General features: G+C 42.8%; 1 protein-coding gene across 5 annotated transcripts in view; it reads right to left on the bottom strand.

Annotated features, from left to right (window-relative positions):
• Nucleotides 1–7,353: 7,353 nt before the first annotated feature.
• Nucleotides 7,354–17,472, bottom strand: part of CNGA3 (cyclic nucleotide gated channel alpha 3) — a 35,138-nt gene continuing 25,019 nt past the window's right edge. For 3 of the 5 annotated variants that reach the window (XM_026857766.1, XM_026857791.1, XM_026857799.1), the window contains 4 exons: nucleotides 16,129–16,236; nucleotides 13,906–14,013; nucleotides 12,891–12,997; nucleotides 7,354–9,498 (listed from right to left, as the gene is read on the bottom strand). In XM_026857766.1, the coding sequence (XP_026713567.1) occupies nucleotides 8,090–9,498; nucleotides 12,891–12,997; nucleotides 13,906–14,013; nucleotides 16,129–16,236 (1,732 nt within the window). In that variant the 3' untranslated portion in view covers nucleotides 7,354–8,089. The remainder of the gene's footprint in view (nucleotides 9,499–12,890; nucleotides 12,998–13,905; nucleotides 14,014–16,128; nucleotides 16,237–17,472) is intronic. The other 2 variants (XR_003399330.1, XM_026857781.1) reach the window with 2 other exon arrangements.

The raw sequence follows: 17,472 nt of genomic DNA, 5'->3' as shown, positions 1-17,472 counted from the left end.
ATGGGCTTGGTTGGCAACTAGTACTGAGCAATGTCCAGTGAAGATAAAAACTGCAGCAGCTTGAAGATTTGTGACTGACCTCTTGTCTCGTGTGAAGCTGATGTGAAGCTTTTCTTAATGTCACCAAAAGCTCTGGCATACATTTCTGCTGTGCCAGTGGGATCACATAGGCAGAAAATCCCTTAAATCTATGTTCCCAGTGCATCCTTTTGCTTCTGGATTTGTATGGTGCAAGCAATCCTGCTCACAAGTAACTGTCTATAAAATGGCAACTCATTGAACATTTCTGTTGTAAGTTTCGAGCTGCCAGATATCAAATGCTACTACATTTGATTTACTTATTTCCTGTTGCAAGCACTCAGTGTTTGAGCAGTAAGGGGTAAAAATCAGGTGAGCTAATATGATACAATTAAGGGGTTCTTATTGTTTGCTAATATAATTGATTTTTAAAAATGGAAACTCAGCACTAGAATGTTTCCTAGATAAAAGCATGTTCTCAAAAGAATAATATCCCCTGTGCTATGTACACTGATTTAAAAAAAAAAAAAAAAAATTTGTCATCTGTACATGAAGACTCCTATGAATTTTGTAGCAAGTCACCTAAAATAAAGCAGGTAACACTTCGGACTCAGCAACACAGATACTTTCTTTTCAAAACACAACACAGATTTCTTTACAAGCATCTAACAAGGGTTACTCTTGAGCCATTTTTTTTCACCTTGAATCTCTCTAGCGAAGGTCTCGTATTCCTGAACTGAAGTCCCCAGGTGGATAGCCTTTCTAACAAAATTCTTGTCTGGCTGCTTTGCAGTAGGGCTGCAGACACTGGGCTCTGCCCTTACTAGGCTCCACTCTGCCCCTGCCACAATAGCTGGCAGCCAGCCCAGGTGAGACCATCGCTCCTGCACCAGGGGTCATTCCAGATGGTGGGCCCTCAGGCCTTTTGGAGGCAATCCTGCCCCAGACCTGCAGCTTTTTGAATAAGCAGTTTGACTTTATCATCCAAGATGATTTCCTTGATGGCTTTGCTTTTGGAGAAGAGGCCTCGGTGTCTTGGCCTTAGATCAGGTTTCCTGGGTTCAGGACTCTTTCTGGGACCACCCACTGCTGCTGTTGCCACCTTCAGAGGACCGTTTTAGTCCCTCATCTTTCATGCTCTTGGCTTCTTCCAGAGGGGACAGTGGGTGGCCTGGAGCCAGTGCTCTCAGCTGCCATGTCCCACCACAGACCAGCAATTGCAATGGAGGAAGCTGTAGGTGCAGAAGCAATGGTGATCTGCCTGTTGCCTCTGAGCCTTGCTGCTGCAGGGCTGCGGGTGATAAAAATGGGCTGGTTTGGCAGTTTCTTCCCAGCATCTGCAAAGTGTGAGCTTCCAGCAGCCATATTCTCATGTTTTTCGCCTTTCCTCTGGAAATCTCCCATCCCAAGGCAGGTTGCAGCCTCTGGACACTCCCGAGTTTCCTCTGCATTTTTTTTTAATTTTTTTTTTTGGTGCCCCCTCTACAAGTGAGAGTGAAGTCCTCTAGGACTGAAACCCTTATGGAGTAGGTAGCTCTGCTGTGCTGTACAATGCTTCTCCTGCTCTTGGCACCAGCAATGACTGGGAGGGGGAGCATGCTCTGCTGGAGACGTCTGTCACCCATCGGTCTGGCGTGGGCCCCTTCTGGCCATCAAAGTTTAAGTGAAATTCAGTTGTAGAAAACAGCCTGGTCAATAGAAAGGACCTTCCCCATTTGCTTTCTCCAGAGCTCCAGGTCATTGTGTCTCTTCTGTAACAGCCTGTCTTCCCCAGTGGTGATAGCAAGCTGAGCCATTTGGTTTCTCCCTCACCTGGGACAGGTCTCTCACCCCTGCCCTCAGCTGTTTTGAGCTGCCACCGGCTGGCTGCCCCGAGGTGCTATGTGTCTTTTCTCGCTCCTTCTTCATTTTGCTCATCCTTCTTTGGCTGCCAGTGCTTGTGGCTGGTGCAGTTAGGTTATAGCGGGTGAAACATTTTCAAAGCAGTTGGCCTGGAAACCCTGAACGGGAAGTGTTCTGCTTGGGGCAGCTCCTCTGTCAACCTGCCTGGTAGCCAGGAGCCTCACCCATACTGTCAGCGCTCTGGTCTGCACCCCACACCGAGAAGCCTGGCTGTGGCTGGCGGGATGCACGAGCTGTGATGGCAACTTAAGTGTTTGGAAAGGCATGAGCTGCTTCCCAAGCAAAGCTCTGGAGCTTTTTGTTGCCACACATAAGCTTTTTTCTAACCTTCATACCAGTGTAGTCAGAGGCAGCTGTGTTTATTGCAAGATGAGGCATTGGGTTTTCAGTAGTCAGAATCCATTAAAAAACCCACCTGTGGAACATTTCCTTCACCATAGGGTGCCCAAAGTTGCTGCTGTAAGAGAGGCTTCCTTGTGCCAAGCATTGGACAAGTACCTGCGAAGAAACAGCCCTGAGGACTTGCTTTAAACAGCCTAAATCTACAAATAATTTGAAAATAGTGGGAATCCCACTGAAAATTGCTGATTATCTGCACCATTCTTCAAGTAAAATATTTATATTTCAGTGGGAAACGCAATCAGTTCTCCTGAAGAGTAGATCTTTGCAACACAGGTGGTTTGATTCATCAGCCCTAGAGGCAAGCTATGCTAAAAAAAAAAAAAAAAGGTCATTCTGTGCTGCTCTGTCTTTTCTGGAAAGGCAGGCAGTGCCCTTTGGTTCTTGCTGTGCTACCCACATGGAGGGGCTGCTCTGGTGTAGTGACTGCTGTGGGATGGCTCCCCTTTCAGGATGATGTGGGGGGAAATAATTGCTCACAATAAGAACAGAATATTGGGGGTTTTTTCTTCTTTGGAAACTAAAGAAATGACATGTCAAAACAGACAAAAAGCTGAGAAATTAATAGCTACTCATCAAGATGCACATCAGTCCAGAATCCAGTTGTGCTTTCCTGATTTTCCATGTTACTGTTTTCTATTGCCCTGTTACGGAATGGTTGATAGCAGCCCCTACAAACCATAAGGAAAGAAAAATGCAATAGCAACCATTAGAAAATTTCTTTCATGTTTCTGCACTTCTGGTTTTAGAAACTGACCCCCAATTTACCTATACAACTAAGACAGGTCTCTGTTAGAACTGATGGTGTCCTCCTCAGCCTCTTGGGAAAACAGCCTTTGGCACGGGAGCTGTAGCCATTGGCACTGCGTCCTGCAGTCTCCCTGCAGAAGCCAAGCAGAAATGGTAGAGCTGATGAAGAAAAGTCTCTTTGTGAGAACTGCTGCTGCTTCTGGAGTAAAGCTAATGCTTGTGTTCATCATTGAAGATGAGGACACCCTGCTGTCCTGCTCTTGAGGTTGCAGAAACCGGTTTTGCTTAAATAATGTGAGTCTTCCTCCTTACTCTGCTCTTAGGGTGTGGACAGGGAAGGACTGTAAACACAGAGCAGCAGAATTTTATTTTCCACAGTGAAGATGCAAGGGCAGTTGGCAACAGCAAGTCTTGGCCTTTGATTTGTGAGCTGGAAATGGTTGCAAAATCTGAATTTCAGAAACAAAAGGCCTGGCCATTTTTTGCCCAGGGTGGTTCCTCAAGGCTTGCATGTGTTTTCCTCCCCATCGGCCCAAGGCAGAGTGGAAGAGAGCGGGGCTTTCCCATCTTCCCTGAGGGGACTGCCCAGGCAGCATCCTCCTCGGGCTCTGGACTGTGGATAGGGCTGGGGGGAGAGGGTGTTCCTGTGTTGATGGCTTCTCTCAGGAAAGCTGCCACAGCTGAAATCCTGTGCTTTAGTTGCCTGTACAGTTGCCAGATCCATTTAGTGCATAATTCATTTTGCTCTCAGGGATATGCAGAGGGTTTTTATGAATGCTAAATTATGTAAACAATGGTTTGATTCTTTCTGTCTGTTCCAGGATGGAAAAATTAATAGAAGAGCTAGGGGACTTTGAAGGCAAGTACAAATGCTGTCATCTCACAAATCTTCAGGATGAAGAGCAGCTCTCCTTTAGTCAGCCCAACTGCATTGTCTTGTTGGACAACCTGGACTAGGTTTGGCCTGCAAAACCCCCTCTCATCCTTGCCAGCAGCAGCGATACAGAAACAAATGTGTCTTTCAAACCAGCAACATACGGACCACCTCAGAGTGGACCACCTCACTAATGCTTTTATGGGCAAAAGGCAAATGAACAGTTTGTTTCTTAATGTAAAGCAGAGCATTCTCTCCTCGTACATTAATAAATATTTGGCAGAAGTAAGACTGTAAAGCAGATGTCTAAGAGAAAAGAATTAAATGCAGGGTTGTTCCTTCCCTTGGCTCTTTCTGGAGAAAGAGCTGTACCATCAAGCTAACCCCAACCCTCAGCTCTATGTGAGGGGGCCTGTACATGCACAGGTGCTGTTTTGCTGTCACTGCCACTTCTGTTGTCCAATTCAGTTAATTGAATATTCTGGAGCAGAGCTTTCAATAAAATGTAAACAGTTTTTACTGTTTTAAGTAGAATAACAGTAGGTGATGGAGGGAGCTTACTCTCCTTTTGTACCTGCAGTGGATGTTGAAACACCTCAGGCCTTGTCCATCGATGTCTCACCTGGTGCAGGCTGCCCTATACCTGTGTGAAGTGAGCACTGTGGCCATCAAAAATCCACCTGCAGCACCAAGGCCTGTGTTCAAAGGCTCTGTAAGCACTGTCCCTTTCCTCACTTTCTTTTGTGGTGGAGTTGAAGTGCCAGGTACTGCCCAATACTTTGGGAGGGTGGGATTTTTAATAGGTTATGTGTGTGCAAGTAGCAGAAACCTGCAACCATTTTTATTTCTGCTGGACAAGGCCCCAGCCCTGCTGTGCCACCCTGCATGGAGCAGGGGAGGACAGGAGATGGGTGGCAGCAGCAGCATAAGAACCCTGGAGACCCTGTGCCCCACAAGGCCCAGCACTGCTGGGGGAAGCAGGGGGGGTGGTTGGGCGCTCCTGCCCCTGTGGTGTCTGCAAACACAGTGACGGTGTCAAAACTCGGCAGAACACCGCCATTCCACTCAGTTTTCTGTCACCTCACATCTCTGTTCCAGCTAATGATTTTCTAGGCCACGCAATACAGGCATGATCAAAGTCTGTCATGAAATGTGAAAATCCAGAGGGATATGAATAAGAGAAAACACAAGAGTTGCTTGAACATTACTCAAAATATTTTAATGTACATGCTGTAGCCACATTAAAGAAAGGGAAAAAACATCTTACAGAGATGAAAGCCATCAAAGGATGTGATTTCATCATGCCAAAAGCTGTAGATTTTGAAGTGACTGAAGCCAATAGCATCAAAACAGTTCTTTTTCTGGCATGTGAAAACCAGACCAAGAGGTGTGCAAAAGGGAAGAGCAAACACACATAACGAATAGATTAAGCTGTTCTGATCCATCAGGTAAAGAAGCAATCTTGTGTTTGTGGGGTTTTTTAACAGGTATAAATTTGATATAAATAATACTTTAAATGGTTCTACTAGTATATACCTAGTAGAACATATATAGTAGAGTATACTTGTATATACCTAGTAGAACTATACCTGGAACAGCTGTAGTATGCTGGGTAGGTAGATATTTACAGCGAATGGTGGCTGATGCAGAACATGATGTTAAGTACAAAACCCCTACCAGACATGGTGTTTAAGTAACAACAGCAAGCCTCAGCCACGGGCATACATGGTACCTGCCACTGTTACAAGGGGAGAGTTACAAGTTCAGCAGCCTGTGACCACACTGTCTGTGCTTACAGTGCTACTAGCCAACAGCCAGCTCCACCTCCACCCTGCCCTCCTCAGTGTGGCAGCAAGGGCACTAGAGCCCTGCCAAAGCAGCCTCTCTTACCTCCCTCCCCCTTTGTTTCAAGTCCTTGGAGAAAACAAGGACAAGATTCAGCAAAGGACCAAAACTCCTTAACTCTGCTGGCTGCATATAGGTCTAGGCTACTTTCCAAAGCTCTTGTTAGAGGTTAAGCTAATAGAGGTTAATAGATCTTAAGTTAACAGATGTTAAGCCCAGCCTACAGTATATACCGAAGTCTAGTTGTCTTCTAGGCCTATAATATGAGTTGAGACAAGGGCCACATGTGGACATCTACTACCTGGTGGTCCCTTTTTCCTGTGTTGCTAGCAAAGCCTATTCCTTACCCACCGTCAGATTTCTCTCACTCACCAAGCTTGAAAGTGTCAATAAGAGGGGGACAGCTGCTTGCCCAGAGACAGGGGCTTACTCTCCATTTAGCAAATCAACTGCCTCCTTCCATTTCACCACCACCTTGTTAAATTACCCTCAGTGGGTTTCTCACCAATTTTCCAGCGGGCCATCATCTATTCCCACATGCTGCTAGGGCTCCTAAGTCAGAGCTGAGGACAACTGAAAGGCAGGGCACCAGCCATGGTAATACCTAACACCACTGGAGAAGCCAGACCCCATTGCCACAGCTGGCTGAACAGCCTCTGCTACTCCATAACTTTTCTGCAGTTAGTGAGGTACCAGAGGATAAAAGTAACACAGGGAAAGATACAGGACTGAAAAATACTGTACAGCAAAAAATGAAAGCTAGTATCTACCCAGCAAGTGACTATTAATCTCCTCTGTGGGAGGGACGGAAACCTGGAAAGAAACTGGAAGCAGCAGGGTGGAGGAGGTTACGAGGGGTGTGTAAGAAGCAAATCCTGAGGTTGCAATGCGACAGAGCAAGAAACCTTTGCAGTACCATTCTGCCCTGAATGTCATGGAGATTGAAGGGACCAGACCTGTGTATTCACCCCAGAGCCAGACCATTGGCAGAGACAACTATTCTGCAGCGAGTAGAAAAGTGACCAGCACAACTAGGCTCCTATCAGCAGGCCCTGAGCAAATGTGGCCTTCATTTTCCCTAACTAATGGAAACATTAGTTACAACTACTATGCAACAACTACTTCAGGAAAAAGCTGGCAGTAAATAGTGGAGAGAAGTGGAGTAGTCATCCTTAAATGAAATAAAGAGGAAGAAAACACAGGTCTAGTGACAGGAATGACTGCCACACAGGGCTTGTTCTCCCTGCCTCGCAGAAACCCTGTTGCAGGAGAAAGCTGGCTGGCAGGCAGGGCAGCCTGTCCTGCCAGCCCACACTGTTTCTCAGCAGCCTCCTTCTGGTACTGCCTGCTTGCCGAGAGGGAATTCTCTCAAAGCCCTACATACAGGCGCTGCACATGCCAGGGCCCTCTTTCCTCTTCCCAGGTGTAGTGAAGCCATATTGCCACATGCTTTTCACCAGGGAGCTTTCAGGGACTCCTTTCCAAGTGAGTGTTTTACCAGTAGGAATGGGGCTGGGCTAAAAAAAAAAAAAAAACAAAAAAAAACACCACACACACAAAAAAAACAAACCAAAAAAAAGCATTTCCCACTCTCTCCACAAGCAAAGCAGCTGCAGAGCAGCAAAAGCTGTCACAGACCATGCCAGAAAGGACATGAATAAACACTGCTACTCTGTCAGCATGGTCCTTTGTGCAGAGCCCAGCTCATTAGAATCAAACTAAAGCATCCGGATGCACGGCTATTTCATCCACGTGCAGGGCTACACGGCACAGGCCAGGTACGTGCTGCTGCTTTGCTGGAGTCCAACTGTTTGCACAGATGCTTCACTGTGAAAGAAAAAATAATTTGGAGAAGCCCAGGTGTGCGTCCATGCATTTAATCTGCTATTAAGGTAGCAGGGTAGAGCACGTACCCTATAAATATTTTTTAATTCTTTAAAAAAAACCCTAATCTCTTCTACTTTAAGTACAATGCCTTCTTAATGTAACACGTGTGGGAAGAGACAATGTGTCAAGACCTACATGTACCATACACAATAGACGTTCTGAGCATGACTTGTAAGAAACCCCCTCCCAGTACAAAAAAGTACTGAAGTGCCAGACCAAATGTCCCCCTAAGAAGAAGGTAATAACGTTCTATTTACAAGAAAATACTGCTTCAGTTAAAAATGTTAAAAACCATTCTCTAGAGTTCATATGAAAATAATCATGTCTATGTATGCACACACATATTTACATACATTTATGGCTTCCATGTGCTTCAACACCTTCTCCAATAAATGAGGAAATATAAATACTCCATTACTGCCTTTTCTCCTCCTCAGGTTTTTCAGCCTCTGTTTCTCCAATTGATAAGGTGCCACTACCATATTTTTTCACTCGGGTTTCTACTCTGGCAAGTCTCTGCTTCACTTTTTGTTGAGATGAGGTGTATTCTGCTAAGAGCCTCGCAAACCTAGTCTGCAGCGTATCCAGAGCTGTTTCAAGTCTTTCTATCTTTTCTTCCAAGTCTTTTGGGTCAGCTCCTGCTTTTGCTGCTTCCTCATCTATTAAATTGTCTTTCATCAGAATTTGTCGCCCTTTCTCTTCCAGAGCCTTTTTGGCTTCTGGATATTCTGTGAGGGCTTCCATTAAATCATCCTTAGACAAGCAAAACAAATCAGAATAACCGATACTCCTTATGTTGGCTGTCCTCCTGTTACCAGATTTACTACCTTTGATGTTTAGGATGCTGATTTCGCCAAAGTAGCTGCCATCACTTAGGACTACAAACTGGGTTATGCCATCATCTGCCACCACGGCCAGTTTTCCCTCTTTAATAATGTACATTTCTCTCCCAATATCTCCCTTTTTGCAAATATAGTCCCCAGGACTGAAGACCGTAGGTTTCAGTTTCAGCACCAGCTCAATGAGAAGTCCAGCTTCACAGTCCTGGAATATACGCACTTTCTTCAGTGTGTCCAAATGGACATTGATGGCAATTTCAGCCTTTAACTTGTCAGGCAGATTTTTGAGAACTTCCTTCTCATCCACAGTTTTCTTGTTGGTCCAGAGGTAATCAAACCACTTAATAACCCTGGCTTCTAAATCTTTAGTCACTTTTCGGAACTGCATGTACTGTTTAATGGAATCCACTTTGGCTTGGAACTCTGCCCTGGAGGCATTCATGTTGGAAATCATGGAGCCCACATTACCGACAATGGTAGCGAAGATCAGCACACCCACCAGGAAGTCAATGACCACAAAGAGATACTCTTCATCTTTCACTGGGGGTGGTGTTTCTCCAATGGTTGTCAGTGTAAGCGTTGACCAGTACAGACTGTAAATGTACTTTCTAGACAGGCGCCCATATTCTGGAACAGACACGTTAGGGTAGACCCAAGAGTCAGTTCCAAATCCGATAAGCTTTGAAATGGCAAAGTATATACACGCATTCCAGTGGATGATGATAAGAATGTATAAGACAAGATTTCCAATACGAAATATGTTTGGATAATTTGTCCTGGTTTCAGTACGGTCAAAAAACTCAAACAGACGAGAAATCCTCAGTAGGCGGTTAAATCGCAGTTCAGGATAGTTCAAACCAAACTTCAAATATGCCAGGTCTGTTGGCAGAAGGGACAGCACATCCAGTTTGAACTGGACAGTTTTGGTGTAATGATCTCGTAATTTCTTTTTATCCTTAACTAGTAAGCCTTGTTCAAGGAAGCCTTCAAAGAAAAAAAAAAACCATATTTCACTTGTTAGAATAAAAATATTCATCATCAACAGTACTGAGTGACTTACATTTTAGATACCTGAGAACATTAAAATTTGTACTGTTATGGATACAGACAGTGATACACTATGAGTTAATTTAATGAAAAATATTTAATTGCGAACTTAAATATCTCAAGTTTCAAAGCTGATATATAATGACTAAGAGCAATGACTCTACTATTACCACAGTGCTCCCTGCAGTTTTCCACTCTATTCTGGGACAGTTGTATCCTTTTCTTTTAGGTATGTTTGTAAAAAGAAAGAGGAGAGTCAAATGTCTCGTTTTTCATGAATCGTTGGCATGATTCATAACTGAAGTTAAGCAAGTGTTAAGCAGTTGTGTATAAAATTGGGAGTATTTTTTAAATAAATACCAAGAATAAGTAGGTATAATAGACTGTTGGGAACTTTTTCTGAACAATGTAGATACCCTTGAGATAAAGAAATCCAGTTTCCGCCCCTTCCCGAGCCATGCTTTTCCTCTTGTGTTCAATGTTAAAGCTGACAGGATTTTCCTCTTCATTTTGGAAAATTGGTTTGCACTTTTTTGTGTTTGTAGTGAGAGACCTACTAAGGAGAATTTCGTACACTGCTATTTCGTCATTCAAAGGATTTTGGAAAGTATTAGATTTTTTTAAATTATGAGAAGACATAAACTGCAGTAAGATACCTTAAAGCAAGCTGTATCTGTAAGAGTTTTCATGGAAAGGCGACCTGAGCAGTACAGCTGCAGTGCTGTTTTGTACCTCTGAAAGCTCAAGGCATTGAAAAGGTTCCACAAGGAATAGCTTATGCACTGCAAAATACTTGCTGCAATTGCAAGTGGAGCCCACTAGGCTACTTAGGAAGAAAAGTCAACCAAGAAAAAAGCAAAACATTCCCTGTATATAGGGATTATCATATTTTGCTAATCCTTTAGCAATCTACAAGCAGCAGCTTTCTCAGGGAAGCATCTGCTGAGGAAGGCCAAGCTGCAATTCTTTGTGCCCTGCACAGCACGGCTGTATTTCTGGAATGTGCACATATCTGTACAGTTGCCTCATGTATATGTGTGTATCTGTCTTTAGGTTTTGGCAAACTGATGGTGACTACAAATGGAAGTAGTTCCAGTGCCACAAATTGCTACCTCTCAGAAAACTCCTGAAAAAGCTGATCAAATATGCCCTTATTAACAGAGTTATGCAATAGAACAGAAAAGTTGGCCAGGCAGGTGAATTTCTGACTCATAATTATTTAAAATAACTTTGAAAACATCTTCCTCTGGGAGGGAGTTAAAAGCCACTCAGCTGTTTTTTGTCCCCTCGCAGAACTGAAGTCCTATAGTAAAACCTTTTGAAAGCATCAAAATGTGGGATATACTAAACATGACCAGCTGCTGAGAGACATGAATGGTTTTTTGCTTCACAGTGCACAGTCACCAAATAGGTGAAATACAGAAACTGGCCCTGCAGCTAGACAGGAATGCACCACAGAGAAGCTAATGTGGATCATGGTAGTCACAGGGCTACCTAGATCCCAATTCAAAGCCAGTCCCAGCCCTTAGACAGCAGGAGTCACACTCTTCTCCAAAGGCTTCCAGGACCTCTGTCCCCAGGGCTGTTGGACCATGCAGACTTACAGAAAAAGGCAGCAGGCACAGGCAGAGTCAGGAGGGGTTGCTAAGAAAGTTGACAAATATTTTAGCACCTAAAGGAAGTGATTTCCTTATCAGAGGGCCTGAAACTGCAGCAGACACCTGCACTGAACATTCAGGAGAGCTTTGTGGCAATCGTACAGGTCTAATCCAGGGCTGCAAAGCCAACCTCCTAACCACACTTCAATAGCCGTGCAATCATGGTCAGGACAGCCCATGGAAATTTTATAACTTGCACTGCCTGGACATGCCCAATTTCTGCTCGGTTCTTTCCCATTACAATAACAGCTGTGACTGCAGGAGAGAAATTTAGTTGGCACAGCTGACATTTTAACAACACAAAAAAGATGAAGCCCCCCTGCCCCACCCCAAATACAGCAGTCTCCTGATTTAGGCTGCTATCTGAAATAGACTTTCCTGTTGAACAAGGTACTTGCTAAGTCTAAAACCTGGCTTGCCATGAGTTGTGTACTTCCCAATGTGACAGCATTTTTAGCCTCTTTTGTAATTATGTTTACAAGTTGTCACAAGACATGATTAATGTCAAGCTGTCAGCATGATCTAAAAAATAAAAAAAAAAAAATTAAAAAGTAAAAATCAGACTTAGAAGGACTCTATTTTTCTAATGATCAGTGTGAGTTTGGACCCTTTCAAGGCACATTATAGGGCTGCATCCATACCAGTAAACAGAACAAGCCAAGAAGTGTTTTCTGGCCCTGAGACCAGCTACCACAGCAGCTTCTATTCACATATAAGTTTTCCCAGCCCCCTCTTAAGAATGACATCATGAACACCATCCAACCTTCCAGCTGTGCCTGAGAGAGTACTTGCTTACACAGACCAAAGTGCATGCACCTAAATTCATCAAGGACTGTTCTAGCAATTTAATGGTATGCCATTGCTGAGGCCTTGTTTAGTTTAAAACAGATATTGCTTAAAGGCTAGAATCTGTATCAGCTGGGCATGCTCAAGTATGAGATCTTCTCAGCCTGTCTGGACTACAGAAACAGAGACAGGAAGCTGAAAAGAACCACTTTAGGTGTGACATGGCACACTCCTCACAGATCCTTTAGGTTACGCTTCCCTCAGGAAGGCAGGACCTAAGCAAAGGTGCCTGGGTTAATCCCACACTACCCCCCTCCCGGGTTAAGGCTACAGCACCACCAGGCAGGGGGAGACCCGGCCAGGCCCACGCAGAGGCTGCAGGACACCTGGCCGCTGGCAGAGGGGCAGCAGGGCCGGCTGGCTGCAGGCAGAGGGCTGCAGACTGGAAGCCAAGATGGGTGTAACCACTTCTGAGCAGGATGCTGCATGGCTTGGCTAAGAAAGCAGCACTATTGGGGTACAGTTGGTTTCTTGCCCACTCTAATGAACACAAGCAATATATTATGCACAGAGTGATCATCACATGCAAAGTGTCTTATTCTCCCTCCCCCACGCTGCCTGTTACAGTGGCTATTCAGTCAGTGTTTGGCAGGCCTATTAAGCACTGACAGAAGTGAATTTAGAGACAAGTGAAGAGCAGGTGTTAGGAGGTCCAGCCTTAAAATAATCCAAGATCGTCAAACACTCCATACTCCCAAAGCCTCCACTGTGGGGTTCTGCTGGAGACAAGATACTACACTGGTCACATCAACAGGGGAATTCCTGTTTCCAGCCTTTATATCCTTGCTGTATCTGAAAACCCTGTAAAATCCCAGAATGACTCACCTGTCCTGAACCTGACAAACATGTCAAGAACATAGATGATATCACAGCCATAATCCAAGAACAGCCATAATTTAATATGGTCAATTTGTAGCTCATCAAAACAGGCTCTAAAAAAAAAAAAAAAAAAAAAAAAAAAAAATTACAGCAATTGAATAAGGGAAGTACTTGCAGTGTATGTCCTAGCAGCGTGTTAGTGCACATTACTGGCACTGAAGAATTACAGACAGTGTATCTCCATGCCCAGAGATCTGCACACTAGAGCTATGTCTAAAAAGATACTAGGAGCTTTCAGAATTCAAAGGTGTTCAGGCCAGGAACAAAAATGAAACTTAAATGTCACACAAAGGCACCACAATTAATCATGAGTCAGATTTCATGGGATATACATCTCCATTAAGATAATTGCCAAGTACAAGACTTGTTTCTGAGTGGCAAGCCATCCTCATCTCCCCCTGCATCTGATACAGCCTAAGTGAACCATTTCCAGAGCACTCCATTACTTGGACACAAACTGATTTCCACATTTTACATGGGAAAATAAATACTCGAGTAAAATCGTCCTGTTCTTCAAGCACCTACAGATGCATGACATTAATTTAAAATGACCCAACGCTGCCCACACCCCTCCCTTCTGTTCTGTACTGGGTGACTGGAAGACCTCTCCCTCTCTCAGCGGCTACTGAGCCTGCAGTGGCCACTGAGCCTGCAATGGCCAAAGGCACACCTCTGCAACTAGCCAGCAGGTGGCACACAAAGGCCACACACAGCCAGCGCTCTTGAGGATGCTCACTACAAGTTGTAACAAATGGTTTTTATACAAAAAGATAAAAAGAAACACTTGCCACCTATTCCCAGTGGTATGTATATCATATAGCCTTAAGGGCATATGAACTGTAAATCTTCTAGGTAAGCCACCCAAAAAATACCGCAGGGAGGTAAAGAGGATGATTTACATAGGAAACATAATGACACACTAAATTTGAAATGTAATATTATTATTAAATGAAATCCATACCTGCACACTATCATACACCAGTTATAGAACACGGGTGCTGCAATTATGGTCAGCCAGTTGTAGTAAATATTGCTTGAAGGATCTATCACAAAGATCTCTTTTTTCTTCCTGGAAAGTGAAAAGTGCAGATTTACGCTGGAAATGTAATGAAGTGACCTGCTGGATCTCCATCTTCTGGGCGCTGCTCATCTCATGATGAATTCACAGCTGCCTAAGAAGAGGAAGTATCCATGCAGGCAGCTCCAGCTGAGATACCAAATATTAGCTTCATCCCATCCGATATGCTGTATTTATTTGCAGACCAAACTTTGGAAAAAGTAAGAGTGGAAAGAAAAGCACAGACATTCACATTGCCCAGGCTGAAAACCACTGCCTTTCTGCATATGACCCCCACTGAAAAAAAAAACCAAAAATGTTCAGTGTTTCTTACTATCATTCCAGCTATAAGGCTATGGTCCATTGCTAGAGAAAGAGCCTTCATTTGCAGATTGATTTTGATGGTTTTGGAAAACCCTATTATGGAAATGACTGTATAAGCATGCATTTAAAGAAGTAAAACATATATGTATTCAAATACATGTTTATACAAGTAAGACTCTGTGTGTGCATACACGTATAGTGTGTGACTAGAACTGAAACGTGTTATTACGTAAAAGCAAACTTCACACATTCACGGTCCTGGCTCTCTAGACCTCACAACAATGAAGAGATGCTAAATGAAGTGTACAAGCCTGGAATTTAAAGAAGATTTAAAGAAAAGAATGGCTAATGGCACAATGCTCAGAAGGGCCCTTCCCCAGAGCAAGAGAGGTTGATATGGAATAGACAGCCATTAGCATGTTATATGTAATCAGAGGAAATATGCATTAGTGGATTGTGAGGTCCACAGCTGCAGAAGTTATTCCAACAGGAACATGTGATAGTGTGATCTGTGAACTGTGTAACAAGGTGGGGAACACATGACTGGGCAATGCCTGCATGTGCATTTGTGTGACTTTTCCAAATCTCCAAGAATGTAAATATATTAAAATGTGATGATAATTTATTTCATATTTGTGTGTATTTCTGGCATTACCTCTGCTGTCAGCTGAATGTCCAGATTATAATGTTACTAAAGAAAACAGCTTTAATCTAAAAAGCATTTACTTTGCCATCTTCATAACAGGCTTTGAGCCATTTTTTCTAAAAAACTGGTCACCACCTCAAAACTGGATATTCATATGACAAAGTACACTACCTTCTCGACATTAAAACATTTATTTTCTTTGCTGAAATGTTTTAAAACTCTTTTGGCTAGTGCAAAGCTCAGGCTCTCACTACATAGTAATTGATAGCAAAAGAGAATCCTTAGAACAAAGACTTTCTAACCAAACAAAGCTTTGATTAAGAAAGTCAAGATCTTGATATGAAACAAACTCCATTTGGAAGCAATTTCTAACTATGTCCCCATGCCTACACAGCACATGCCACCACATACATACATATTAACTTGCAATCTCTTACTCTAACATACTCCTTAACTGTGAAGTCCACTCAAATGCATTCTCTTTTTATCTGCCATCATTGTTGTTTTTAATGACTAATAATACTAAATTGTACTATGTTTGGGTCAGCTTTGGGGAAACAAAACAAGATCAGGATCCATTTCTGTCAAAAACATTCAAATGATCTCATTTTGTTGCAAAAATACAGCATCTCCTACTCAGCAGAAGCAAACGAGTGATCACTAGTGATGAACTTCACCATATTAAGTAATTAGATATGCTTTTCAGTGTAATAACTAAACTTACTAGTAAATCTGTAATTTTCCACATGTAAGATTTTCAGCCAAACCAGACTTTTGGTTCAGCTGCTCTGAGTCAGTTATGGACATAGTGGAACAATGAAAAGACTGTTCAGACCTGCAAAGCAGGCTGCTATCCTAAAATGTCCTCATAGTAAAAACGTGATCTTCAACAGCAAATCAAAGTGACCACAGGTAGCTGAATTCCCTTTTACCAACCTAGGAAGCTGTTTGTGACAGGTGTAAACACAGGTCTTAAAGATGCAAAAACTCCGTTGAGCAGTTGTACCTTTCAAAAGGGAAAACATTAAAGATTTGACAGGCTAACATTCCACAGCCTACAGCACAATAATTGTCATGGAAGTGTATGATGAAATGCCATACCGCGCTTTGTAGCGTAGGAGGTGTGTTACAAGCGCACATTCTTTCTTTATACTTACTCTTCTTTTTTATTATTATCTTTTTTGTCCTCTTTCTTTTCCTCTTTCTTTTCCTCTTTTTTCTCCTCTTTTTTCTCCTCTTTAGCCTCTTTCTTTTCGTCCTTTTTGCTGTACAACATAAGGTAAGGCTTAGCAATATTACTGATATTCTAGCCGTTAAAGGAAAGGGTGGATGTTGAGGTATAGGAAACTAGACCAGACTCCAGATAAGAGTAGGACAGGGTTTCTCAGTGGAACTATTCATCCAACTAGTAAAAATGGTTTAGAGGCTGAGGCCTTTCAAGCTGACACCACCACACCACTCCATCAGGTAACCAGCTGGCTGATTCTGTGCATTAGTCACTCATGCTTTGTTGACCTTTCCAGACATGAGCGTACTTGGCTGATTTTAATTAAAAGCTTCCAGTCTGTTTCATTCTTTAGAACTCAAGTATTTAAAAAGAAATCTACCAAATGGTAACAGAACTTGAAATGGTTTAACAGACTGTCAACATTCCTTGCATATCCAAAACCTCACAGTGACTGAAGCTTTAATGGTAATTATATGAAATAAGGCTGAATTTCCTCTCACAGTTCTTTAAAACCAACATAGTTGTAATTAATTAATTACCTCTGGCTTCAACAACTGCCTTGAAGAAGAATCCCAGTCAATGTGTGAAGAAAAGCAGCAAACGTAGAGAAAAAAGGTATGTCTCATTTAACTGCATAGCAGTAATTTTATAAATGCTTTATAGACAAAACGATCAAGCCAACCAATTTTAGATGTCTTCAGTAGAGATCTGCTGTATCTACGAGATAGTTCATATCTCATAGTCCATATCCACAAGATGACCTGTTCCCTAAAAGCATTTTTTCCCTTTCCAATAAGTGTAAAGAAAGAATGGGTTGCCTAGTTGAGATGCAGGTGTCTGTGGTTGGACAGAGGAGCCATGCCCAATTTGCTCTGCCTGTATGCAATTGCCACTGTAGTCAAAGGCTGAGCATCAAGAATTAAGTTCCATCCTTGCTGAAATCAATGGGAATTTTTCCTAGACTTAATGGAATCATAACTGTCCCCATGTTTATTAATTGCTTGTCATGCAATAAAGTAAAATATGGACTTTTTAACATAATTGTATCTTACCATTCCATACTATCTAGCACAGACGCAAGCTGCAGGATTTAATTTCAGATAAGGATTTTCATACTGTTCAAGTATGTACAGCCTTTAGCTTATACATAAAGATGGATCTGACTTCCTCCATTCCTAGGTCTGTCTGAACAGGAGAGTATTGGGATATGTTAATTTATACAGATAGGCCCACGAATCCTCTTCAAAACTGCAGAATGTTAATGTCTTTTCTA

The sequence above is a fragment of the Athene cunicularia genome (genome assembly GCF_003259725.1).
Source record: "Athene cunicularia isolate RWA chromosome 1 unlocalized genomic scaffold, athCun1 chr1_part1, whole genome shotgun sequence".
NCBI lineage: Eukaryota > Metazoa > Chordata > Aves > Strigiformes > Strigidae > Athene > Athene cunicularia.
The sequence above is the reverse complement of the archived record's forward strand: the minus strand, read 5'-3'. Positions and strand labels throughout refer to the sequence as shown.